The following is a 26,464-nucleotide window of genomic DNA, read 5'->3' on the forward strand; positions in this document are numbered from 1 at the left end:
ACTGCAGTTTCTTTTGAGAATTTCTGCCATTTAGTACAAAAAGATTTAAAGAATAAATAGCCCTCCTCTTTTCTACTTTAGAAATGCAGCAAAATTTGCCTTTTATGCCTTTCACACTATTGAAACTAAATTAAAATCATTTCAAATTTTAACAATTGCAGAGTTATTTTTTTGTGATCAAAGCAAGTGCAACTATTTCCACAGGAGCTTTAACGACACACAGGCAGCTGTGGGCAAAATCAATTTAGACAAAAACTGGCTTGTGATTTAAAATACTGAAAAAAAAAAGAGACCAGATTAAAGCACATAAAGAGCAGCTTTGGCAGGAGTGCTCACCATCTCTGCCTCCACTAAAGCTGGAAGTGGAAATCTGTGCTTCAGATAATGTAGTGAATGAACATTCACTACATAGTGGTTTAGCACAAAGAAGAAACATTACAGGTTTGGATTGCTAGTGTGTAGGGTAGCAGGAGAACCAAATGTTTTGGATTTGTTATTAGACTTGAGACTTAACTCCGACTCAGGAAAAAATGACTCGTAAACATCTCTGGTCCAGAGAGTATATTTACTATATTACACCAGGAGTGAAACATTTCCCATGTTTTTCAGGTGGATGGTGGGTTGGAGTGCCTGGTGGAAATCTCCAACATTGTGTCAGAATCTGACGTGTCATCGTTTGAGATCCAGCACAGCGGTCTGGTGAAGCAGCTTCTGATCTACCTTACCTCCAACATGGACAGAGACCTGCTCAGTCGTGAAGTGCGGCTCAAGAGGTTCCTCAACATCTTCGCTGGTTGTCCGGTGAGAAGCCTATAGGATCATTCCAAAATCTAGATATTATTCATTTTATGTACGATGACCGGTTTCCTCCTAAATTTGTTCTAAATAGTATTTGAAGAAGGTGGGAGCTGTGAATAGACATTGGAGGGTTTGTGATCTGCGTCATTTTTGCTCTCATGCTCCGTCTGTATGTTTTATCATGTTTTCTTTGCTTTACAGTTGCCAGGCGTTGATCCTATAGGTCGTCTGGATCCCACAAATAATTCGGCATACCTAGCACTCGTACACAAGATGAACAGCTGTCTGAGCCAAATGGAGCAGTTCCCAGTCAAGGTGCACGACTTTCCCAGTGGCAATGGCAACGGCAGCAGGTCTGTGTGCAAACATCTCGTCTCAAGAGGGAGAATTTGCTTTGTCTGGCCTACTTTATTAAATGAAATCTATTTGATTCATTAGGGGATCTCAGGCACTGAAGTTCTTCAACACACATCAGCTCAAGTGTCAGCTGCAAAGGCACCCAGACTGCACTAATGTTAAACAGTGGAAAGGCGGTCCTGTGAAGATTGACCCGCTGGCACTGGTGCAAGCGATCGAGAGATATCTTGTGGTCAGAGGTGAGAGCTGTCTTTTTTTTTTTCTTTCCTTTTTTGTCCTTGGGAGTTTTTAGACAGCTGCATGTAACTAAAATATTATAGAAGAACAGAGTGTATTTGCATTTTAAATTCTCTTTTTTTTTCAGGCTATGGTAGAATCAGGGAAGAAGATGAGGACAGCGACGATGACGGTTCAGATGATGAAATCGACGAATCATTGGTATTTTATGACATTTTACTTTATTAAGAAGCAATTTTTTCTTTATACTCTTCTGAATTTTCCTTTAACCACATCTGCTATTAACACTTGAACAATCGTTTTTCACTTAGGCGGCACAGTTCCTAAATTCTGGCAGCGTGCGTCACAGACTACAGTTCTACATTGGTGACCACCTGCTGCCATACAACATGACGGTGTACCAGGCTGTTCGACAATACAGTCTTCAGGCAGAAGAAGAGCGGGAGTCGACAGATGACGAAGCAAATCCACTGGGGAGGGCTGGAATCTGGACCAAAACGCACACAATATGGTAAAACATGGTTTGCTTTTCCTGAATCCCGGTGACTTGCAGGAATACATTGAGTTCCTTCTCATTGTAGCTCTTTATGTAATTTTTCAAGCCTGCATAAGTATGAAAAGTGGAAGCCGAGCAGAAAATAATTTGAATTTTAAGATTCTAATTTTATTATTCAGTCATTTTTAATATCTTTGATTTTCTGAAAAACAAAAGGTTGTTAGAGTAAGGCTGTTTTTCATAATGTTGGTTTTTATGTTACTAAATATAGTCATTCATTCTGCTTGTAGTGTCAGAATGCTAACCCAGCTTTTTGGGAATTTTATTGCATTATGTCATCACAAGTAATCGGTAATGACCAAATGCTTCCTTTTGTCCTTTGGCAGGTATAAGCCTGTGAGAGAAGACGAGGAAGGCAGTAAGGACTCGGTTGGTGGAAAGCGAGGTAGAGCCCAGACTGCTCCCACTAAAACCTCACCGCGCAACGCCAAGAAACAGGATGAGCTGTGGCATGGTGAGGCTGAAAAATATCCTCACTTCCACAGGTTCTTATCGGTAGTTTCAGTCATGCTTGCTAGGCTGTGATGCTTAGTTGACGTAATTTTAGTTTTGGCAAGTTACTTTGAAATATTTCAGTGTTTTTATAATTGTAAAGCACAGCAAGAAGTTGTTCAAAAGAAAGGTAAATGCAGATTGCTATTAGCAAAACGTTTCTTATGTGGTAGGCATCCAAAGCAAAAGCAATACAGAGCTATGTGGCAACACTTAGCTCCGGGTACATAAACTAATATATCATGGAAACTAATTTTATGCACAGCAGTTCCAGTTCAGATATAACGTACCCTTAATAATTTTTTGTTTGGTAACTGATCTAACGATCATTCCATTCATGGGTCAGCTTATTGCTGTGAAATGACAATGATGCAGAGGTCAAAGGGTGAAATTCACAGTTGTGGAGACTTGTAGGTGGAGTTGGACAGATACTGATTCTTGAAACAGAAAGTAAACCCCCCCATGATGTGAAATGGGTAAAAATAATCATTGACTTATTTGTAAAATATTATTGGCTTCTAAAATAGTAGCTGTTTGCATCCCTATTACAAAGTAGCAATATTGCTGGTGTTGCTAAATGGTAGATTCCGCTCTTGTCATTTACCTCGTGTGTGTATTGTTTTAACTTAAGAATGTTCTTGGTAATGTGTGGTAAAATGACCAAAAACCTTCATCAGAACCCGAAGAGCCGGCTTGAGTCCCATTCTCTTTGTCGTCTCAGATGGCGTATGTCCCAGCGTTGCCAATCCTTTGGAAACATACCTCACTACGGAGCCACCAGAGACCATAACCTTTGACGACCCCTCTTTAGAGGTCACCCTGCTGCTGAGGATCCTTCACTCCATCAGTCGATTCTGGTTCTATTTGTACGATGTAGGTCACCTTACATCGGCCAGGATAATAAATGTTTAGGATTATTGTAGATTCTCAAAGGAACTGTGATGAAAATTTATAATTTAATTGATGTATAAAATAAAATTTCTATATGCATGTTTCCTTGTTTTTAGAATGCTGCGTGTAAGGAAATTATTCCAACCTCTGAGTTCATTAATAGTAAACTGACTGCCAAAGCCAATCGTCAGCTACAAGATCCACTGGTCATCATGACGGGGAACATCCCCACCTGGCTTATCGAGCTGGGAAAGACCTGGTATGTTCTTCTCAGTGCTGAGCACAGCGATATGACAGAATGGAGTAACAGTTTGTTCTCACCGCCTCTTGTTCTCTCTGCCTCTGCAGCCCGTTCTTCTTCCCCTTCGACACTCGGCAGATGTTGTTTTATGTAACCGCCTTCGATCGAGACAGAGCCATGCAGCGCCTGCTGGACACGAACCCTGAGATCAACCAATCAGATTCTCAGGACAGCAGAGTCGCACCACGTCTGGATAGGAAAAAGGTGCGGTTTGCATCACTGAACCAGTAACCTAGAGATGCATCAATCAGAGAGGAGAAATCCTAAATTTCACTTGATAAATGATCAAACGCCAATAAATCTGATCAAATCTTCGATCCACATCTTGCACTATGATGCATGTTCAAGTTTAATCAAACAAAGATTTGGGACCCATCCATTGATGCATGAATGATGTATTCTTGAAATAGAATTAAAAACTCCAGCCTCTAAATCTTGTAAAATTTTTGAAACTGCATTGTGTTTAACCAGACACACGACTAGATATGGTCAGTCTGACTGTAAATGCTGTTATTATTAATTGAATCCTGAATAGAGCATGAAAGCCGACGGTCTGCTTGATAAGAGGACAAAAGTCAGACGACGCTCTCAGCAGCAGTTGCTCTGCATGACTTTCAGAGAACATTTCTGGCCTTTCTAAATGATCAGACCAGCCACTTATCATCCATCATCCTGTGAAAGCCTGATCATTGCGCCTCGACACAGAAAATGTGCCATTACAGAAATTTGAACAGTTTGATGTAATGTCAGTCCTCTTGTTGTAGGTTTTTTTTTTTGGGTCATTTACTTTTGTGTTACGTTTCAGAGAACGATAAACCGTGAGGATCTATTAAAACAGGCAGAGTCTGTGATGCAGGACCTTGGCAGCTCCAGGGCAATGCTGGAGATTCAGTATGAGAATGAGGTATTTAATGTCTTTTTTTTTTCTCTGTTAACTGGAACATGCGTCCCGTCTTGCATCTCATTGAAGCAGAACTGAGGTGATGTTTTGTTCCAGGTGGGCACGGGTCTCGGTCCCACGCAGGAGTTCTACGCTCTGGTGTCTCAGGAGCTTCAGAGAGCGGATCTTGGTCTTTGGAGAGGCGAAGAGATTACTCTGGCCAATCCTAAAGGTGTGAACCCTCTGGAACACTTCACTTTTTCTTAGTAGACATCAGATATGTGATCCTGTCAGAAAGTTTTTTAAAAAAAAGTGTTTTACCAGTTGATTAAAAAAATTACTTCTGGTAGTTTTAGTTATCTGGTCTGTATGGTAACAGTACTTGTCTTTGTCCATGTTTCTCGTCAGGAAACCAAGAGGGCACCAAGTACATGTTCAACTCCAGAGGGCTGTTTGCTGTTCCCTTTGGCAGAACGACAAAACCAGCACACATAGCCAAAATTAAAATGAAGTTCCGTTTCTTAGGAAAGTTGATGGCCAAAGCAATTATGGACTTTAGACTGGTACTAAATTCTGTTTTCTATCTTTGTCTGTAGAATCTGTCTTTGAACTCCTTGAGTGCATATGTACTTGTTAGCAAACTTGTCTCATGTTTCACATCACAAGTTTGTGTCTAAATGAGCGTCCCTGAACCGTTTCACAAATGTCCCTTACCTCAGCTGGATCTGCCGTTGGGGCTTCCGTTTTATAAGTGGATGCTGCGACACGAGACGTCTATAAGCTCTCACGACTTGATGAACATTGACCCAAGTGTGGCCAAGTCCATCCAGCACCTAGAGGATATCAATCGTCAGAAGAAGAGGTTGGAACAGGACCGATCACAGGTAAAGTCACAGCCTGGAGGATTTCCTTTTTGTTAGTTTGTTACTCTGCAAAGGAACGTTGGGATGCTGTGCAGCGTGTTTCCAGATTCATAAAAACATAGCCTCACATTCACATGAACTTGTATGTTTTTTGTTGTTGTTGTTTTTACCCCTCCTCTTTTCACATGTTTACAAGAGTTTGTCTGCGATTGTGTTTCCAGACCAGAGAAACCCTCCAGCAGGCCCTCGAGAGCCTGAACATGAACGGCTGCTCGGTGGAGGACCTGGGCTTGGACTTCACTCTGCCTGGCTTCCCAAACATTGAACTGAAAAAGGGTGGAAAAGACGTGCCAGTCACAATCTACAACCTCGAGGAGTACCTCAGGGTACAGCACCGTGTCTCACGGTTCTTTTTTTACATTTTTTTATTGTTCTCTTGTGGTTTATGATTTTATTCTTACTTTGAGTTTTGCATTGTTTTAGTTGGTGGTGTACTGGACCTTAAATGAAGGAGTATCAAGACAATTTGACTCATTCAGGGAAGGGTTTGAGTCAGTCTTCCCTTTGCATCACCTGCAGTATTTCTACCCTGAAGAGGTAAGAAACGTCACCGTTTCCCACTTCTTTTGATTTCTTGCTTTTTTTTTTCTTTTGTTGTCTTAACAATGTTTATTTTAGGATATTTAAATCTGCTTTATAGAGGGAAAAATTGACTTGAAATGATATCCCAAAATGTTGTTCTGTTTTAGTTGTGAAGTTGTATTTTGAAAAAGACCTATTGTTATATAAAATGATATAGTTGGTGCTTCAGAAACAACAAAGTGACTGGTTACAAAATGCAGTGTACATATGTTGCTAAATGTAAGTTTTTTTCCTTGTGGACTGATTGATAAATTAATTTGTCCTTTTGTTCAGTAATAGAAAAAAAGATCGCATCTAAAATTGCATTTTTAAAATTGTCTCCCATATTTGTTTTAGCTGGACCAGTTGCTGTGTGGCAGTAAATCAGAGACATGGGATGTGAAGACACTGATGGAGTGCTGTCGACCGGACCACGGCTACACGCATGACAGGTAGGATTCATTTGATTACAGCTCCGTTCAGCTCAGACCTCAACTCATTAATTTGGCTTTAAATTATTAAGTGCATGTGCATTTCAGATTTACTAACCCCAAACAATAGAGATGCAATAGAGTCAAAAATTCTTAGGTTAAAGCATGTTGTGTAATCTGTTCTAAGTTCTCTTTCTTTCTTGCTTTCTTTCCGTTTCACAATTATGCTCTCTGTTTTAGAACAACAGACACAATAAGCTAGAGCTGTGAAATTTTTTTGCCCCTTCCTGATTTCTGATTATTTGCATGTTTATCAGACTTCAGTGTTGAAGGACAGCTGGACTTCATTCAAAAACTGCATTTTGTGTTTACTTGTGTTGTCTGACTAGTATTTAAATTCTGAAACATATAAATATGTCAAACATGCAAAAAATAGGAAATCAGGAAGAGAGTCATATCACTGTGCAAGTCTTCACGATGATAAACTTTAGAAAAGCTGATTGGATATGAATACATGAGCAGAGCACACCATCAGTCTGATGTTGTTCAGCACAACATCCCATTTCACCTGATTGAGCTATAATTTACGGAGGCATATGTATAACTCTCTTCTTCTTCAACGTTCACATCCTCTGGTCTTTTCACAGCCGGGCCATCCGGTTCCTGTTCGAGGTGTTGAGCAGCTTCGATGCCGAACAGCAGCGGCTCTTTCTCCAGTTTGTTACTGGAAGCCCGAGGCTGCCTGTCGGAGGTGAATAAATAAATAATAATAATAATTAAAAAAAATACTATGAGCTAAACAAGCCCACGCTGTAATTTCCCTCACATTAATATGGATGTCGTCATCGCCAGGTTTCCGGAGCCTCAACCCCCCTCTGACAATTGTGAGGAAGACATTCGAGTCGACGGAGAACCCCGACGACTTCCTGCCCTCAGTCATGACCTGCGTCAACTACCTGAAGCTGCCTGACTACTCCAGCATAGAGATCATGCGAGAAAAACTGTTGATTGCTGCTCGCGAGGGCCAGCAGTCGTTCCACCTTTCCTGATCTCGCCACCTCTCAAATACAAATGCCTTCTTCAGCAACTGATAAAATCATTACTTCCTTAAGTTTTGTTTTGTAATCTCACACACTGAGGCTATGGGGATATAGCCTTGTTGTTAGAGAAAGCAGCTTGCAGAAAAAAAGTTAAGACTTTAAATATATATTTGCTGCCCCTTGTCTCTCCCAAAAAAAAACAAACAAAAAAAATTATAAAAACAAAAAAGTGGAAGTGTTTCCATGACTCAGAACATAAGATATAAAAAGAGAGAATAAAACCTATATCAGTAGTGTTAAAAAGATGAAAACATCTGGGTGACATTCTAAATTGCATTGCTATGTGATATTTAAAAAAAAGAAAAAGGGATGTCTCCTCTCCAGAGTGGCGGACGGTTTACTGGGCGTTGGGGGAAGAAGGGGAGGGCGATTTCATTGAGCAGGCTAGGTTTACTTTAGCTCCAAAGATCATTTGTACAGACAAATTTGCAGACTTTGCTCATTCTACACATTTGATAGAATAGTTCTTTGTTTTCATGTCTCCCCCTCAGTTCATACGTTGGCATTTTGTTCTGTATTATATCGGCCCCCCAGTCTGTGTGTTGCATTTTGGTTTGGCTTCCTCCCCCTCTGTGCGTCTTTGCTTCCAGTGTTGAAAACGAGAGTTGCCGTTGGTTGAATGCAGGTAGTGATAAGATCATATTATCTTTTTTATTTTTTATTTTTCTCCCCCCAAACACCATCTGCCCAAGTTGGGACTGTGTTCTGGCCTCCTTTATTATAGAGAGCTTCAGCTTAAATGAAGAGTTGTAACCTATGTGTTGACCAGGTAAATTTGTTTTGCTCTTATTTTGATAGAGTTAGTGTCTTTCTGTTTGGCCCTACTGGACGTGTAGGGTGACATTTGGTAGACCAAGCTCTGAGCAACCCTCAACACATAAAATGTAGCTGGGCACAAAAATAATTGGCTGGTCTCATTTTATCGTTTCTTGGCCAGATTGCATTTCAAGTTCATTTATGGAATAAAGTATATATGCAGTTTCACACCATGTTTGAGGTGGGGATGTCTGCTTTACCTTTTTTTTTTTAAATTTTCTATATTGTCTTTTTTTTTTTCTTGCTGTAGTTGATTTTTTTTTTTCTTTTTTTTTCTTTGCACTGCTGGCTTGGAACAAACCGTGGTGTGCACTTGCAGTCTGTGGCCAGGGGAGGGCGCCACTGTATGCTCTCCTGGCCCAATCGTTCATGTGCTGGTTTCTAAGATCTGCAATAATTTACTTGCATCAGGTTCATGTTTTTACCTGAACATAAATAAAGTAACTGTTTGACTCATTGGCTTATAGTTTTGAATTTATTTATTTATTTTTTTTTTTTACCTACCCTGATTGTTTTACTACTGATTAGTTACTCAAATTCATTTCTTTACCTCATTTGTTTCTCTGGCAGGTGCATCTTGAAAGAAGAAAAATCATAAGGTCCAGTCACTTTTGCCACGCATTTCAGAAAGTGAAACTCATGTATTGATTAATTGCACATGAAATGACCTAAGCCTTTATTGCATGTGATTTTAATAATGGTTTACAGATTATGAAAAACCAAAATGTGTCTCAGAAAATGTTAAGAAGTTAACCGTCTTGAAATGGAGACTAAAGACTCAAAACGCCTCAGGAAAGGTTTCCTGAGCATTACAAGGAAAGCCTTGACATATTCATCTCAATCTTTATAGGACACAAGTTTAACTTTTAAAATGGGCAAATATTTAACTTTTCAGTCTTTTTATTTTTGTGACTTTTCTGAGATTTATGTTTGTTAATGTTATGTGTTATCAGGGTTTAATAACTGCTCCTTGTTACAGGTTTGCACTCTTTCCTACCCCTTTGTCCTAAAACTTTTTACTCAAACAACAAAAGGCTTAGGCTGTGATTAAGACTTACACAATATGTGTGTGGGTGTTGAAATAAGCAATGCTAAACCATAAGTCCTTATTCCGTTTTTTTTTTCTTTTTTCCATCAGCTTAATTATTTTACTTGTAGGCTTACTTTTATTTGTTTTATCAGCCCACATGCTTTGCACTGTCCTAACCCAGGAGTCGGCATCCTTTGACAAGCCAGACAGTTTTTTTCTTCAGTTTCAACTAAATGTACGAGCTGCAAAACCTGTCTGACACTTGGGGAGCATAAAAAGCTCACATATATAATTTTATAATTATTTCCCATCTGACCTGAACTTTAACTTTACAGTTAGTAAACTACAGTTAGTATAGTATTTGTGACATAGATTTAATAGTTTGTTGGAAATGTTCCTCATACATTTACATCCACGATGCAAACTCTTGTTCCACCACATCCTGAAGCAGCTCTGCTCATTACTCAAACTGACTCTAAACATTTTTAATCCAGCAGATTGCATCAAGACATTGACTTGCAGCATTCAAAAATGAAATACAAAAATGCTCATCATAGTTTGTTTTTGACCTACAGGTTCTTGTTCAGTACCTCCATATTATGCCATAATGTTTTATTTTAAATATATTGTATATATGAATCAAGTTTCCTTTCAGTCCCCTGAATCCCTGGATGCTCTCCTTTTATTCATTCAGACATTCCTGCGGGTTGATACGAGTCCACTGGAAGGTTGAGATTTGTGTCTTCTGGTGTTAGAATGTAAACAGAGTGGCACCAGGAAGACTGAAACTGTCCCAATTGGAGTTTGGTCCTGATCAGGATGAAGCATCTCAGGAGGGAGCTAATAATAGCTTCACACTGACAGTCGCCATCCACTCTGACGGAGCCTGAATGTCTGAATGAGGACAATGGAAAAAAAAAAAAAAAAAAAAACTGATTCCAACATCCGATCCGTGATGCCGTGAAGCTGTTGTGTTTGATGGTCACTGCAGGAAATTTATTTTTTCAACTGTTGTCTTGTATAGCTTTGGATGTTGATTTTATTCCTGTTGCCACACAGATCATTTCATTGGCTTTGATGGACTTTCACCCTATATGCCGCCATCTACTGGGCAGCCAGTACAAATTCACAAAAGGAAAAGATCCAGTCCCCTCTGACTGGGCAGACACTGAGAAACTGAGCATTTTATCGGGTCCTTTAAGAGCAGAGTTGTCCATATAAAAACAATTCAAAAATAGTCCAAATTTGGGCTATTTTTGAATTAGGTTTTGTAAAATTGTTTGAGATGTCTGGCACAACACGTGTTATTTATCTTTTTATTAAATATGCTTCCAGTTATTTTTAAATTTAATAGTAAACACGGCCACAAATTTCCAGATTAGTCATTCAGAAGTCGCTCCCCGACTGCGTGAGCTTTACTTCAGGCTCACAGATTTATTAAACCTGGCAAGCTATAGCAAAGTCTTCAAGGAAAGAATGACCCAAATCCTGGTCTTGATCCTTAGAGTAGGCTTTTTTTTCTTAGACCAAAAACAAAAATAGAAAACTGTTTCCCTTTTAAAAGGCAACACTATTTTTGTTTCAGACCTACGATGATTCACAGGTACATTTGCTGACTTTCAATTTTAGGTCAGTCAAAAATGTTGTAAAATCATTTTGGCGTTGTCTTTGTGGAGAATGTTTTGGGATTTTTTTTCTTAACATCAGTTATTCCTGGACCTTCCAGGACATTTCACTTTTATGTTGACTCAATCTTCTCATGGAGCATCAAGATGTTTTATTTGGACAGCACTTTGTGTTCTTTTTGGTCAGCAGAGTTTTCACCTTCGAACTTTTCCCATGGATGTCATTTCTGTTGAGTGTCTTTGTTATTTTTGAAACGTAACCTCTGACCTTAATTAAGATCTCTGGATGTCACGTCGGGTTTTGTTGTGACCTCTGAGTTGAGTCACTGGTGTTTTCTTGGAATAACTTTAGCTGGTTGGGGCTTTATTTTTAACCCTTTACAGATACTATAGACAGATGCCAATGAATTGTTTTTATTCTGGTCTTGAACGTGATCGGAGCTCGATGGGTTTCTCTTTTAGAGGTTTTGCCCTGCTTGCTTTTGTCAGGGTCTGTGGTTCAACAGCTCTGGCAGAAACCGGTCACAGGTGCAGCCAGTGAAATGTAAATAAGAAAAGGTTGGTTGTAAATTCTAATTAAAGCTAATAAGCTGGAAACCTGCTGAAGGATCCCTGCCGTCGCCGCCGTGTCTCTGTTTTTCTGGCTTTCTCTGTCTTTCTCTTTAAACCCAGCCTTTCAGAAGTCATGAATGATCAGACTCCAAATGAGGAGGATGTACTCGGCGCAAAGAGTGTATGAAAGACAAGAGAGGGAGGAGTGTGCATGAAGGTGATCGTGGGTAGGGGGTAGGAGGGTGCTTGAGTGTCGTCAGTGATCATCGTCACCGTGACTCACACAGAGACAAGAGCCAATAGCCTATTTTTCCTTCTCCTCCCGCATCCCTACTTTTTTCTTCCTCAGACCTGGCACCAGCAGCAGGTCATTCTTCCTGCACACAGCTGAGGATCAGCAGCAGCCTCCTCTTCTTCCTCACTCTCCTCTCTCTCTCTCTCTCTCTCTCTCACACGCCTCTCAGTTGCAGCTGAGCACTAACAGAACCTCTCAAGAACACAAACACACACACAAAGAAAACAAGTAAGAGGATCAGGATGCGGATGAGTGTTCCCAGCGTGCCGGCAGTTGCCTCCTGCCGTCACGTCCAGGCTGCTTGGAAGCTCACTTTCCCCCTGCTTCTCCTGCTGCTGCCGGACAGAGGTGTCCAGAGTGTCCCCTCTCCTTTCCAGCTGGCTCCGGACACCCCCTCGCCGGCCGAGCCCAGCCCAACCCAACCCACACCTCGCCCGGACCCCTGCGAAGGCCGGCCCTGCCTCAACGGGGGGCTCTGTCTTGCCCTCCCACCTCCGCTCAGGCTGGAGAGCAGCTGGGAGTACACATGCACCTGCAGCCAGGGCTTCACTGGACGCAACTGCGAGGTATGAAGCCGCCAAGCTCGAGCTACATATGCACCATGCACTAGATTGTTACACACCTCTTGCTGTTTGCAAGTGTTTTTTTTAATTTCTTTTTTCTTTTTTTTTTATGGGAGCATGTGTGGTCACTGAGACATGGAGTCGAGTGCCTCGTTGCTGTGGAAACAGGGAGGAAGAGCAGCAGCGGAAAGATGCAAAAGGGAAACTGTGTGTGTGTGTGTGTGTGTGTGTGTCTTTCAGAGAGAAAATGTTAGAGAATGTTTGGCAAACTAGAACCTACTGAGGAGTCAATGCCTTCTTTTAGAGGCTTTATCTTTGTGGTAATCAGATAAATCATGCATACATGAATTTATTAACTCTTTGAGGAGCAGATATCGAGGCATCTATCGATTTCCAGCTGGACAGTCATGATTAGATTAAATACTGCCCTGCTAGAAAAAGATCAGGAACGCCAAACTGAGCAGATCAAAAAGCATATACAACACAAAAATAAATAGTGCATTATATTAGTGGCCTTCAATTTTTCATCAAAACACCCTCAAATGAGGCTCTGTTACTCTGTTGTACAGTGACAACTTGAATCACATCTCATATGTGGAGACTCTTATTTTTCTTAGGTTTTCTATGTGTTCAAGGGCGCTAAAGCTCTGATGCAGACCTCTTTTATTCTGATTTAGCATCTCATCGACGTTCTCATAAACCCGCTCCATTGCTCCCCTGACTGCGTGAGCTTTACTTGAGGCTTTCAGAGAGTTTGGCTGAACGTCACTACAGCACCGGGCTTCTGAGTCATGCTGGGCTGGGGTGAGCGAGAGCATCCGCCAGCAGCAAGGAGGGGAATAAATGAGGCTGCTGCAGCAAAGGGGAGGGAGAAGCCAAGGTGACTGGATTTTAGCAGAATCATCCAACAGGTGGCAGATGAAACCCTCCTCCTCCTCTGCTTGAGCTCTCGTCTTTACGTTTGCACACACAGGGCTGTGTGAAGTTTGATTTCTTTGTGCTTTTTGTTTTCTGGTCAAAATTTTACAGATTGACTCAAATATGATTTACTTCCACTGACTAAAATACCTCACTGTCGTGTTGGAAGACTGTGTCAACGTTTCAGTCATCTATCTGCTGGTCTGTGCTAAAATTTAAGAGCTTAGTTATTCTTTCTACCTCTGGCAAAAACAAACAAACAAACAAACCCCTCAGCATGATGCTACCATCACCATGCTTAATTGTTCATAAGATGTTCTTAGTTTTGAAAAACTTGGCACCTGCCATTTAGCTCTCAGGACAGCCAAATGAAAGAAATTTAGAGTCAAAAATGTCACACAAACTTTTTTTTTTAAACTTCTTATTAATTTAGACAAATATGTACTTAAAGAACTTTTTTTTTCTATTTTCAGGATGTAAAATAAAAGTAGAAAAAAGGATGGATTTTATTTTTTTCTGTGGTATGAAAAATGCAAAAGAAAAGAAAGTAAAAGAAAAAGAAATCTAAACGCATTTTTTTTTCTTTGTGAAAAACTTGCATTAGTTGTTATATCTATATTTAAAATAACTGTCTGGTTCTTTTGAATTTTTTGCCAAACTTGTTACGAGTCATTGTAGAAGGTCCAAAAGCCACTTGCAGCTTCAGAGCTGCAGGTTGCAGACCACTGTCCCAGTAAATTTGCTGTAATTGTATCCCTGAAGTACAGTCTCCATAAAATAAGACATGTGATGTGTCCATATGTGCAGATGTAAATTTTACTCAAGATCGGCTGTGTCAGTTGCAAAGCAGCGGATTATTTTTGGTCGGCTCCCCTCCGCCTCTGTTAATTTTACACTAAGTTCAGTGTCGACAGCAGCTTTTGTATTTTTGTGGTTTCCGCAGCATGGCAGGTCTATACTTTATCTTATTTTGAGCTGGTCCTTAAAATGCTTACCAATTTTCTTCTCTCTGTGGGTGAGCTGGATGGACACATTTGGGTTTTCTAACTGAACCACACATAAAAGACAAATGTCTGGAATAGGCTGAAGCAGCAATATTAGACTTCTTGACTGATCCTTACCTCATTTAAAGTATGTTGATTATGCTGAAAAAGAAATACAAATACATTATGCTGATACCTTTATGGTCAGACGCCTGTGTCAGTAAATTTGACTTTTTTTTTAAAGCACTCGTCTCCCTTGTCAGGATTTATAAGCTTCTCTGTCTCAGTCATCCCTTGTCAGATCCTCTTGTTCTCAATACCAGTTATCTTCCTTCTGTCTCCGTCTCACTCTCTTTGGTTCTTCCTTTGTGCCTCCAGTTGTGAAACCTTTTTTTTTCAATAAGTAATCATCATTGTTACCCTTCTGGTTGCTGTTTGGTCCTCTTCAAGCTTAGTGTCCTGGGAAATTCAGTAAATATTAATGGAGGCCTAGGCACATATTTGAGCCCGAATGTGCAATTTTGATCCAGTGTGCAATGAAAAAAAGCCACAATAATTGAAGAAAGTTGTGCATTTAAATAATGTTTATAAAAGTCATTAAATGAGTTTGTTTCATAATCATTCCACGCACTGATAAAAATGTTTCAAATGCTTCTTCATAACATAAAACGAATATAAAATTTCTACCAGTGTATGAGTGAATGGCGACATGTTAGCAGCAATGTATGTGTGTGTTTTGTGTGTGTTTCACTTGTTGAACTAAAACAGTTTGCTGGAGGGTCTTCGTGTCTTACCGCTTCTCAGAATAGAGCTGTTACCTCTGCAGCCTGCTTTAATAAAACAACCGAGGCTGGTGACAGTGATGTCCTGGCCTGAGGTCATACTGGACGTCCTGTGCACCATGGGAACACTTTAAAGAGAGCCTCAGCAGAGAGTGACCATCAATGCTTGAGCTGGACACGAACATTTCTCCTCTGCTGCATAAATAACGACACCACTCTAGCTTAATGCCCCCTCATGCGCCACTGAAGCTCAGGTCTGGCACCAGCACTGAGTTGGGACTTTGGGGATTCATCGATTTTTGCCTCGCTCCACTTTTCGGTCCATCTCTTCACCATGGAAACTGGAGCGGCAGTCAGTTGGGGTTTAGTAGCCGACCTGAGTTTGAATCGTTTTTCTCTGCCAGAAACACATTTGCTCCATGCGAGAAGGAGAAATTGTTGGGGTTTATGAGCTGGTTTGTGTCAAACAGGAGCATTTGAGCCTGAACAAATATCGAAAATGAAGATGAAAAAGCCTGCAGATTTCAGGAAACTTATTATTAAACTTTTCTGGCTGCTGTCCCGGCTTTGTGACTTCCCTGCCTGGCTGGGCTTCATGCTGCAGAAATCATCAAAGCAGCCACATGCTCCCGCCGCTGAGCACCAGGAGGGAAAACAAACCCACTCTCCTTGTTAAACTCGCTGCTTTTTTAATAACCGCCGGCACCGTTTTCTGGACGGCATCCCCTGAGCTGTCCGGTTGGAATTCACTGCCACTGGCCTTTCTCTGCATTATTAGCTCCTCAGCCTCTCAGTTATTCATTATTGAAGGGCCTGTTGTGCTCCCCTGATGGATTTGGTTGTTTCATTCTGCTGCACAGGGAAGTTGTTGCTGTACGAAACAGCAATTTGTTCTACAACAAAAGGCTCTTGCTGGGCTTAGCCACTCAGGTTTATATAAGCAGCAGATCTTGGCAGAAGAACCGAATCTACATTTAGGGAAACATATTTTCTGTTCTGACTGAATGCACTGAAAATGGTGCTTTGGCTGCAGAAGGATAATCCTTCATGAACACATTAGCGCTCTGATGAGTTGGAAGCTTTCTGATGATCTTGATATAGTTTTAAGGCTAATTTTCTTTTTCCGTTACCTTGTTTCATTGAATCAGCCTCATATAAGAACTACTTAATTTTACTGACCTGTGTTATTTTATGTTTTTGGCTGAAAAGAGATTACACTGACTGTGAAGACACAGCAGGGTAATTAATGGGCTTTCACAAAGATCCCGCTGTTTTTCAACTCTAATAACCCTAAAGCAATGACATCATCTTCAGACCTTTTACTGATTTGATTGCTTTTCACAAGATGATTAAAGAAGTGAATTCATTTTGTATAAATAGCTACTGATTCACCAGCACAGTGGCAGCGCATGAGGTCTAAACTCACTACACTAGGCCAACATTTTCTGTCTCTCTGACATCCAAAAAATGTAAATTTGTCTGCCCTCTTTCCTTTGTTGTTGATTGGGATGATGGTGATGGTATGGGCTGCGCTCCAGGTGCGTGCATGGTGAAGTTAATAGGCAGAATTGGGCTGATTATAGATCTGTCTGCCTTGCTATAAGCAGAAGTGAGTGATGCAGCAGGAAACATCGTTGGGAGCTGAAAATGGCCTTTATGGGATGCATAAACCGGACCATAAGGGTCTTATAACAACTTGGCTCAAAATGATCATTAAAGGTCTTTTATTATGAAGTCAGGCCATTTCTGTCAACCCTGCTCCTCTTCACAAGCCTCCTCCATGTGTTTTTTTTTTGTTGTTGTTGTTGAAATTTTGCAGTTTGCCCAAATATTTTTCAACAGCTATATTCAGCTGAACACGCTGAAAGGAGGAGTTTGATTAAGCTTAATCTTTAATAAGCCGTAATGCTTCTTGATTTTTTGGATATTTCTTTTGTTTTTACCTTTTGCAGTTTTGTCAAAAAACAAATCTGCTCTCTCTCTCAGGGAGAGCTACAGTGTGCATATGGTTGGATAAACTTAGAATTAATAAAAGAGAAGAAAAAGACTCGAACGCAAAATGCTTTCTTGGCTTTTTCCCAAGGGAACAAAATCAGCCTACCAGTTTCTTACACACTCACCAATTACTGTGGAGTTTCTACTTTGAATACATCATAACTGAAAGTCTTTAGCACATTTTATAATGCTGAGATGCTCTAAATAAAAGCCGGTAGTGACAGTTTTGCTTTAGTTTTGTGCTGCATAACGTCTCTGTCTTAATCAGCTCTTTCATGGAGTTAATTGACACTCAATGACATGCCGCTGAATGCGTTATTGCTTGGGTAGAAGCAGTTGCGATCCCACCGTGAGACTCCGGTGCTTCACTCATTAATCTTTTAATGCAACATCTGATGTGCATTTTTCAGCACTTTTATGTTGCTATGCAGCTGATGTTTAAGTCTGTTTTTTTTCTGTCTTTCACAGAATTCTTACAAACCATGAGTGGGATGATGTGACAAAGAAATCCACTCCCTATATTATGCGCCGCATAACAAAAAGCTTCCCCCCCCTTCGCGTTGTTTTGACTAAGCATAAGCGTTTTCTGTTCTGTTGGGTTTCATTGAGGGCTCAAAAATATCCACACAGGTACAGATAAAGCAGCTCAGTAGTGTCACATGCCTATCTCCACCAGATGTGTGTGAGTGTGAAGGTAAAGAGCAACACTTCCATGACGCCCCGATATGTTTTGGAGGCTGCCACCCTCCTTCTTTGAGTCAATGGTGCTGGAGGATGTAACCTTTAAAATTCTCCTGCATTATAAAGAGCTGCCCAATATATATATATATATATATATATATATATATATATATATATATATATATATATATATATATATATATATATATATATATATATATATATATATATATATATATAAAAAAAGAGTTTGTTTCTATATCAAAGTCATCTTTTTGGTTTTTGTTGTAATTATCTGTAAGACTGGATTTGTAGTAAAATATATCTAATTTTTTTTTCAAATCTGCTTATGTTGCAAGGTTGAGTTACAAGGTAAAATTCAATCCAGACAAATTAAATCTATAGTATCCATGATTCTTCAACGACTTGTTGAGGAGCGTGGCAGAAATGATGGATCAATAGTGGCCGATATCTTAGAGGATCTTCTGTGTGCAGGACAAAGATGCAGGAAGTCACTAGCAAAAGACATTGTGAAGGCTTCGCAAAAAGAAAACTTGCAGAGCTTGAATCATGGTTAAGACAGCATGAACATGGACATGGAAACAGGCAGAGGAACGAACGAATCCAGCAATGAATAATGAAAAACACAGCTTAAATACTGAGGCAAGGGAGAAACTGTCAAAGGATCCAACTGACCTGACGAAAGGAAATGTGGCCATGGCAAGAAAAAGGCAGGGAAACCGAGAGAGGAGACTTACACTTGATCTACAGATCCACAAATCACAGATCTGTAACATAAATAGACAGGAAACCAAACACCAAAGGGTCGTGACAGAGTTTGAAGAACTGTGTCTCTGACTGAAAGCATTGTTGAGCATCATCTTCGTGAAAGTCTCATAAAGATGATGATGATCTTGAGATAGTTACGGTTCTCTGCATTGGACAAAATTATTACTTTTCTTATAATATTCCATCTGTTCTATGACATGTCTTGGTGCTTCTATTCCAGTTTTCAAAAGATTACAAAATGGTTGGATTTTGTTCTTCGGTGCATGGCACATGGGATCTGTCATTGGTTAAAACTAAAAGTTTTCTTTTAAATGTTGCTAAATGTACTGTAATAATATCTGCCTCAACAGTATCAAAAAATCAGATTCAGTTGCAGAGTGTTTTTGATTTGGAACAAATTATGAAGTTCATATTTCAGAGTTGTTGGGTCTTTTTTTTTTTTTTTTTCAATTTTCACAAGTGTGAGAGTTGAAATTCAGTGAGAAACTTTTCACCAAAGATTATTTCACTCACACTGTAGCTGTTTTGAAAAAGAAGTGTTAATTAGACCGCAGTGACATGAAGACTTTCTCTCCCAAAGAGCGAAAGTGTGTAACGAGGCTCCAGCACACACATCCCATTAAAGAAAGTCCCTCTGCTGACAGCACTCAGAGAATAAACAAAGCCGTGTCCTGAAGCTCATTGTGGCTGTCAGAAAACCTGTGCTTGTGTATGTGGTGGTCAGCTTTTTTTTTTTTTTCTTTTTTCTTCTCCCACGACCATCTTCTCCTCGGCAGCAGATGCAGCCTGAGCTACATCCAATTAAGCAGAGCTCAGAGCTCATCCAAGTCTTTGCTCTGTTTGATATACAAAGCCTGTGAGTCAGAAGCCCAGGACGTGCGGTTTTAGTTAAATCTATACGGAAATACATCAAGGAGACTGAATACTAGAACATGTTACGCTCAGATTCCTCTTTCTAAACATGTGGGAAACCATTTTCTTTCTTCTTGATAAATATGTTCTAATTTGTGCTTGTTTACAACATGAAATTTGAACAAAATACAAGTTTTTGTTTTCAAAATGATCAAATTTAAAGGTGTTTCTCGGGTGTCTTGGAGGCAGCTAGGTTACGATTCATATTGAGGTGAATTCCTGGAGATTTCTTGTATGCATCACTGGGATTAGCTGCAAAGAGAGAAAAACTGAGAAAATGTGTGAAAGGTGACAGTTTTCCTCCTAAAATCAATGCATACAAAGCTGATAAACAGCAGCCAAAGCTGCACAAATCACAAAGGAAAACACACTCCCCCACGTGGAGCAGATAGTTTGATAAATGCGGCAATATCACAGCTCTGTTTATAACCCCTGCCGATGGCTTTAATTTAGCAGCTACCGTCAGCAGAGTGAACCTGCTTTGAGCTGTTATCACTGCCGGTCATGTTAGTGTCTCCCTGTGTTAAAGGGACTTTGTTGTCTTTGAACAGGGGAGTTTTTGGCCAAACTCGCTGGTCATTTCCATTTCACACATCACCTGGGCCTTTGATCAGGGCAGGGAGAATGGCAGATGAGAGGCTGGTGTGAGGGGTGAGAAACAGCAAACGCCGGCTTAAAAGGCAGCAGCTGCTCATTTTGATTTCTACGTTTGGTGTATTCCTTAGAAATCAAAAACACTCAGAAATCTGTCTGTTCCTCTTTAGCCTATATTCATTCTTTTCAGGCTTTATATTCAGACCGTCTCTGAATAGCTTTGAGTCGTTTTTACTATTTCTTAAGACAGATAGGTATTTTCTCAACCTACGTAAAAGAGAACCACAGACACATTTGTGAGTTTTCAACCGAGCCTTTTGCAAAAGTGAGAAGACGCAGCCAAGAAGCCGCTCACCGTGCTTTCTGACACTCTTCTTCAGAGCTTGTCCTTTTATTAACACAAGCCAGGAGTGAATGGAGTGTGGGAGAGTGATCTCAACAGAAAGGGGGGCTGTAACAAGGAAGACGAAGGGGGCTGTTCTGATAACAAGAAAAGGAGAACACAGAAGCTTCATTCCACAGGCGATCTAACAAGTGAGGAGTATTCCCGTAGATGGAGAAACAGCTGCAGAAAAACATGTTCAAGGTTGAGCGAAAAAAAACAAGTTTTGTCTTTCACACGGTTTAACAAATTCCTCCTCTCTGGGGTGAGAACATTAAACATTTAAATGAAAAACAAACTAGTAAAACTACTAATGTAAGAATGATAACGAAACATAATTATTGTAACAAAGGCCTTTTTAGATTGTGACAGTGCATCTTTTCTGATAGAACCATAGGTTTGTATATAGATCAGTGTAAAAATGAGTGATATCACAGTGCTGCAGTGCTTATTTAACCCCTAATGAGACCATTCATCCATGAGCTACCGCTTACCCTATAACCGCTGGAAATAGACAGGGTGTTGTCATTGGACGAGAGGCACGGAAACCCTGGGCAATGCACCCAATGACACCCAATGTTATTTATACAAATAAACTTCAAAGAAGAGGCAAATATTACAGGAAATAGTTTTCTGATGTGATTATTGAAGACAGAAACAGATTTATCTCATTGTTCTTATTGTCAATATAAACTGGTACGAACCAAAACTAGGTCGGCAGAATTACTCATCATCATCAAGCTTATTTGTGTAGCACACAGCACAGCAAGGCAAAGTGTTTTACGACATAAAAACACAATGCATTCAGTGAGTTAGAAACTAGCTGAAGTATGTTGAAGTCTATTTTCTGAGCTACAGGGAGCGAGTCTAAAGACTTTGGAACTGGGGTTGTGTGCTCCATCTTCCTGGTTTTAGTGAGAACATGAGCAGCAGCGTTCTGGGTCAGCTGCAGCTGTCCGATTGACATTTTTAGGCAAACGTGTGAAGACAGTAATCAATGCAACTAAAGATAAAGACATGAATGAGTTTCTCTTCTGACATTAGTCCTTTGATCCTGGAAATGTTCGTCAGGAGATAGAAGTCTGACTTTATAACTGTCTTTGTATGAGTCTGTAGGTTTAGGTCTCAGTCCATCGTTACACCCAGTTTTTGGGTCCGATCGCTTGTTTCTATTTGTTATTACTGAAGCTGAGCGTTGACTCTTGATCGCTCTCATCCAAACATTTTTTTTTCTGTTTTGTTTCTATTCATTTGGAGAAAGTTATGGCTGAGCAGAAGCACAGAACAAAACAGTGTGTGAAGTCACATTGATTTGTTCTGTGCTTCTGCTCAGAGTTTAAATGGATTCATAGTCGCTTTCTGATATTGTCTTGTAAAGTTATGCATCATGTGCATTGTTACAGTACCTCAGTTCAGTTCAGTATCTTTATTGTCCGCCAAGGGGGAATATGATTTGCAGCCAGGCATTTCAAACTTACAAAAACAACATAAAATATACAGACAATGTTAAAAACACACAAGGAGCAACTCATAAATATATAAAATGCAATTTAAAGCTCACAAGATTGCTGTGGGTGGAAAGGAGTTGTTTCATCTATTGCTTTTAATCCCAGGAAGCCTAAACCTCTGGCAAGTAACATTATTACTTGTTTTAATCTGAGCTACAGCTGGAAATACATCAAGTCTGGATTTTAACACAGATAAAAGAGGCACAAGGTAAAATATGAACAACTGGAGTAAGGAAACAAAGTCAGTAAAATGCACAAAAGAAGCCCAGGAATCAGGACAGATCTCACTGTTCACTTAACAACACCAATAAATCACCTAAAAACACCTCCCAGTTTTCTGTAACTTATTCACCAAAGCCGGTGTTTCACCACAAAAACTCATAAATGATACAAACCAGATAAACTATGATCATGTTTCATTTTCTGCTTTTAACAGACTGATGATTTGCTGTTGACGGATCCGCAGCAAGCAGAGCTCCAACCTCTCTGTCACAGACTCTTCCATTTGTCTGATGTCGAAGAGAAATCAGCCTGCAACAGCTCTTTTCATTTCTCTCAGTGGCTTATTTACAGTCCCTTCATTCCTGTCCCCTCTCATTACACGTTTAATGCATGAAGCAAGTTGGTTCATCATCATCTCCACAGCTGATGGCTGTAGCGATAACTTCTGACACCCAGTCGTCTTGCAGCACCTTCTGACGATCGGTGTCGTGAACGTCTGATCTGAGGCGTTTGGCGAACGTGGATGGTTGACTACAGAAAACAAGGGCTTGCGATCAGTGCTGCTGTCTGATTCAATCATTGTGGAGAGAGAAAAAAAAAAAGAAAAGAAAGGGAAAAAACGAACAAACACAACAACAATAAGTTAACAGCTTCTGGCAACTGTCAGCTGAAGATGGTGAGAGTTAGACAGATATGTCACTCAGCTCTGTCTCGGCTCGGGCAAAACAGACGGAAAATAGCATCAGTCCTCCTGAGAGCCCGACCGAGATGAGCACAGTGTCAAGCAGAATAAATAATTTGACGATGAGGGGTGTCAGCCCACTTCTTTCTCGCCGTAGGTTTTTTGGTTACAGCAAACCAATAACATTACTTTGAGTGCGCAGCTTCAAGACAGCCGGTTCAACATGTGTAAAGACGACTCTTCAATAGACAATGTATTATTCACAGAAAAAAAAACGCTCACAGTTCGGAGCTCTGATCCATATTGATGCGCTGGCGCAGATCGTGAGAGCTGAGTGAAATCGCCCTCTCCTGTTCCTTCTTAAAGACATCGACTCGGTAACAGATGCACGATTGTCCTCCTGCCAGACACTCGTAACTCAGCAGCCAGTTTTATTTGACAATATGCTCCTTAATAGAGGCCAGCTGGGATGCAAGCCAGCGTGGCGTGATGTATGTGTGTCCTTGTGTGCATCATAAACATCACGTCGCAGTTGCAGATAATAAATAACGGATTAAACCAACAAAATCCTGCAGACAAACACAGCATGAAGGGCATTAACCAACTGGGTGTTGCACACTGAATAAGCTCGCATTAACAGCTGGGTTGGTTTCCATAGATGGGTCGCTGATTGCTTTTTGAAACCCAAAATGTAGAAGAATGAGCCAAAACTGAATGGATTGACAAGAACAGGGTGAAATCTGATTGTTTTCTGCCTTTCTTTGATGTCAATGTGGATATTAAATTACTGCCACTTCTCCAAATCAGAGGCGATGGCTTGTGATCACTTGTGGCTTTAGTCAGATTGTGGTTTCCTGCTTGCTTCACATATTTAGGTATGTGTATTACAGTGAAATTACAAACCAGCCTTCACTCAGTAAAAGTTATCAGGATCTGAAGAGGTGGGCCAAATCTAATGTCTGAGAGGGAACTTCCTTCAACATTTCAGATTTGTAGCCGTTAGTGAACGTTGTGCTACATCCAGATTTTTATACTTTATACTTTTATACTTTGGTCCTAATTTTTCCAACACTGTGACTAGTCATCTCAGTAACGGAAACAGTGTTTGGGAAATAATGTCAGCCTTGCTTAGTGTTTCAGCTCAAATAACTTCATCCTGCCTATTAGCCGCATCCTGTCCGCTCTTATCTGGACCTGGCTCCATTTAATAATAACAATAGGAAACCTTTATAAGTGCTCACAGCCTCCTTCCTGTCACCATTTGAACATGTCTTGTAGGCGTGTTTTTCAGATCCCTGTCAGATGCTCCGAAACATTTCCTTCCCCCTCGGTGACGGGGCGGGTGGGGGCGCAGAGTGATGCTACATGTCCGGGGTGGCCTCCTACCGGGAGGCCCACTTTCTGCACTGTCGTTTCCTCTGTTACGCAGTGTGGGTTTCTATGGCAACAGGCAATGATGAAAGGAGCGTGAAAAGATCAACAGGTGGAGACGGATGTAACATGCTTCCCCCCCCCCAACATCGATGCCGTTAAAGGTCCAGAAAAGCGACTGCTGATCGCACAGGTTTAAATCAGGACAATAAGATCAGAACATTCTTCATTCGATTCCCAAATGACTCATTCCCTTTTTGGTGCCAGGATGAGGTCCGGATCCAGTTTTAGCCTGACTAGAAAGAAAAGGGATTTTAGTTATTTTAATGCACACTGCAAACCTGCTTAAAAAAAATCAAAAGAATAAAAAAATATGACCTGAAACTCAGAACAACAAATGCCTGAAGCCTCTCTTGGTTTGATTCAGCTCCAGAAAAATATGGCTTTTCAAGCCAGCACCGGTTTAATCATGTCAGAGGTAGGTGTCACTTTTTTAATACTGAGCGCTCTGTGTATGTAGGTCAGGGTGAGAAGTGAATTTGTAGATCGCAGCATGAAATGACATCCATCTGGAGCAGCTGTGGCCAGATAGAGGAGCAGTTTTATGTTGCGCATTTCAAAAACTGGGCACATTTCAATTCAGAGCTTAAATGCTTATATGGTGACATGTTGCACCTCTTAACCATAGCCAGGAACGACGGTTTGTTCTGTGGCTGATGATGAAACAACGTGTCATTCAAAAAGGCTGCCTGAAAAGCAGGAGTTGTGTTTCTATTCACATTCAAGACATGCGTGCTGCAAAGCGGAGCTGGAATCTGGTTTGGGAGTACTGGATAGGTAGCAAAATGAGGGGGAAAAAAATGCAGTGGAAAAGCAGCTGGTAATGCACAGTTCAAAAATAAAATGCATCCACGGTTAGTGAGCAGCTTGCTGTGGATGTGCAGGGAGACGCAGTCTTTCAAGTTTCTTCCTCTAAAGACAAAATCCTGCAGCAGTTGAGTCAGAATCGAGGCAAACTCGTTGCACTATTCATAGGCAAACATCAGGAACATCAGAGCCCCCGAGAGAGCATCTACTAAAATTGTCACACAATTTGACGTAATCTCATAAAACGGAGCATCCGTCCTTTACATGTACCTGTATATATATTCATTGTGTCCTAAAGGTGAGAGGCGGGTAAACCCTGAACAGGTTGCCAGAGTACCAGGAGAGAATGCAAACACGTCTCACCAAACCATCTCTAAATCAGTTCTTATAAAACAGTTACAGTTAAACCAGAACGTGGATTAAACCTACAGCCACTGCTTTTCGAAGGGGCAAATAAAGATATCAAGATTGAACATAGGCAAGTTTTAGCGTATCATAGTTGAATTTTAACCCAAATTTATAATGAGTCGTCTCCAACATTTAGCTTCGAGCAGAACAAGCAGAGAGTTTTGTAAGGTTTTAGCAATTCAGTCGCTCCGAATTCTTGTGCATAAAAGTTTGAGGAGGCCTAATCTCAAGGCAGGAAAAAAAAAAGAAAAAGTATTTCACTCTGCATTAGCGTCTGATTGAAGACTGATCCAGTTTTGTTCCTCTGAAAAACACGCGGCAGACTCAAACTCACACGAAGCTGATTTTAAAGTCACATCTAATGAAGAGGAGCTGAGGAGTGTTTTCACTGCAGGGTTGCTCTTGCATGCAGACGCCGCACTAAGTGTGGCGTGAAAAAGCTGCTTGCATGTGGGGAGTGGAATCCCAAACAAAGATCCTCGTCTATCTGTTGGTGCATCTGAAGGGCTTCAGATGATTTCACAGAAAGCACGACAGCTCTTGATCCATCGTGTTCCTTGCCTGATTGAATAAGGAGCCAGACTCAGGCCTAAAGATGAGACGCCGGAGTCCCTCCGCTGCCTTGGTGGAAGAAGAGCCTTGCAGCATTACTGCCACTTAGTATTCCCTCTTTCCCCTCGCGGCCCGCTTAGTCTCATTTTGTTGTATTAATCCTCATCACTCACTCTATCTGTTTTGGCAGAAGGCAAAGTTGATGGGTGATTAACTTTTGAGGGCTGATGTCAGTTTATTATGGCAACTCATTGACCGTAATTTACATAGAGAACCCGGTGGACCAGCAGTCAGCATCATCCAGCTGTCAGTTGCCTTCCGAACGGCAGAAGAGAGTGACTTACGACGCATAAGAGAAAGATTTGTTGTGATGTAAAATATATTCTTTAAATTAAAATTCATGAGCATGG

At 40.7% G+C, this 26,464-nt stretch overlaps 2 protein-coding genes across 8 annotated transcripts in view; both read left to right on the forward strand.

The window, feature by feature from the left end:
• Positions 1 to 8,799, forward strand: part of trip12 (thyroid hormone receptor interactor 12) — a 25,164-nt gene extending 16,365 nt beyond the window's left edge. For 6 of the 7 annotated variants that reach the window (XM_055028804.1, XM_055028808.1, XM_055028809.1 and 3 more), the window contains 18 exons: positions 610 to 801; positions 1,000 to 1,151; positions 1,237 to 1,394; positions 1,520 to 1,593; positions 1,704 to 1,903; positions 2,275 to 2,402; positions 3,162 to 3,313; positions 3,448 to 3,590; positions 3,680 to 3,836; positions 4,438 to 4,536; positions 4,630 to 4,744; positions 4,921 to 5,075; positions 5,232 to 5,396; positions 5,597 to 5,761; positions 5,859 to 5,972; positions 6,354 to 6,448; positions 7,075 to 7,178; positions 7,280 to 8,799. In XM_055028804.1, coding sequence (XP_054884779.1) covers positions 610 to 801; positions 1,000 to 1,151; positions 1,237 to 1,394; positions 1,520 to 1,593; positions 1,704 to 1,903; positions 2,275 to 2,402; positions 3,162 to 3,313; positions 3,448 to 3,590; positions 3,680 to 3,836; positions 4,438 to 4,536; positions 4,630 to 4,744; positions 4,921 to 5,075; positions 5,232 to 5,396; positions 5,597 to 5,761; positions 5,859 to 5,972; positions 6,354 to 6,448; positions 7,075 to 7,178; positions 7,280 to 7,476 — 2,565 coding nt within the window. In that variant the 3' untranslated portion in view covers positions 7,477 to 8,799. Of the gene's footprint in view, positions 1 to 609; positions 802 to 889; positions 1,152 to 1,236; positions 1,395 to 1,519; positions 1,594 to 1,703; positions 1,904 to 2,274; positions 2,403 to 3,161; positions 3,314 to 3,447; positions 3,591 to 3,679; positions 3,837 to 4,437; positions 4,537 to 4,629; positions 4,745 to 4,920; positions 5,076 to 5,231; positions 5,397 to 5,596; positions 5,762 to 5,858; positions 5,973 to 6,353; positions 6,449 to 7,074; positions 7,179 to 7,279 lie in introns of those variants that run through there. The other variant, XM_055028811.1, reaches the window with a different exon arrangement.
• A 3,066-nt stretch (positions 8,800 to 11,865) lies between these two features.
• dner (delta/notch-like EGF repeat containing) overlaps positions 11,866 to 26,464 on the forward strand; it is a 72,102-nt gene continuing 57,503 nt past the window's right edge. Inside the window, exon 1 of the mRNA XM_055028815.1 lies at positions 11,866 to 12,411. Coding sequence (XP_054884790.1) covers positions 12,088 to 12,411 — 324 coding nt within the window. The 5' untranslated portion in view covers positions 11,866 to 12,087. The remainder of the gene's footprint in view (positions 12,412 to 26,464) is intronic.

The sequence above is a fragment of the Poeciliopsis prolifica genome, unplaced genomic scaffold, assembly GCF_027474105.1.
Source record: "Poeciliopsis prolifica strain line A6 unplaced genomic scaffold, Auburn_PproV2 SCAFFOLD004, whole genome shotgun sequence".
NCBI classification, from domain to species: domain Eukaryota; kingdom Metazoa; phylum Chordata; class Actinopteri; order Cyprinodontiformes; family Poeciliidae; genus Poeciliopsis; species Poeciliopsis prolifica.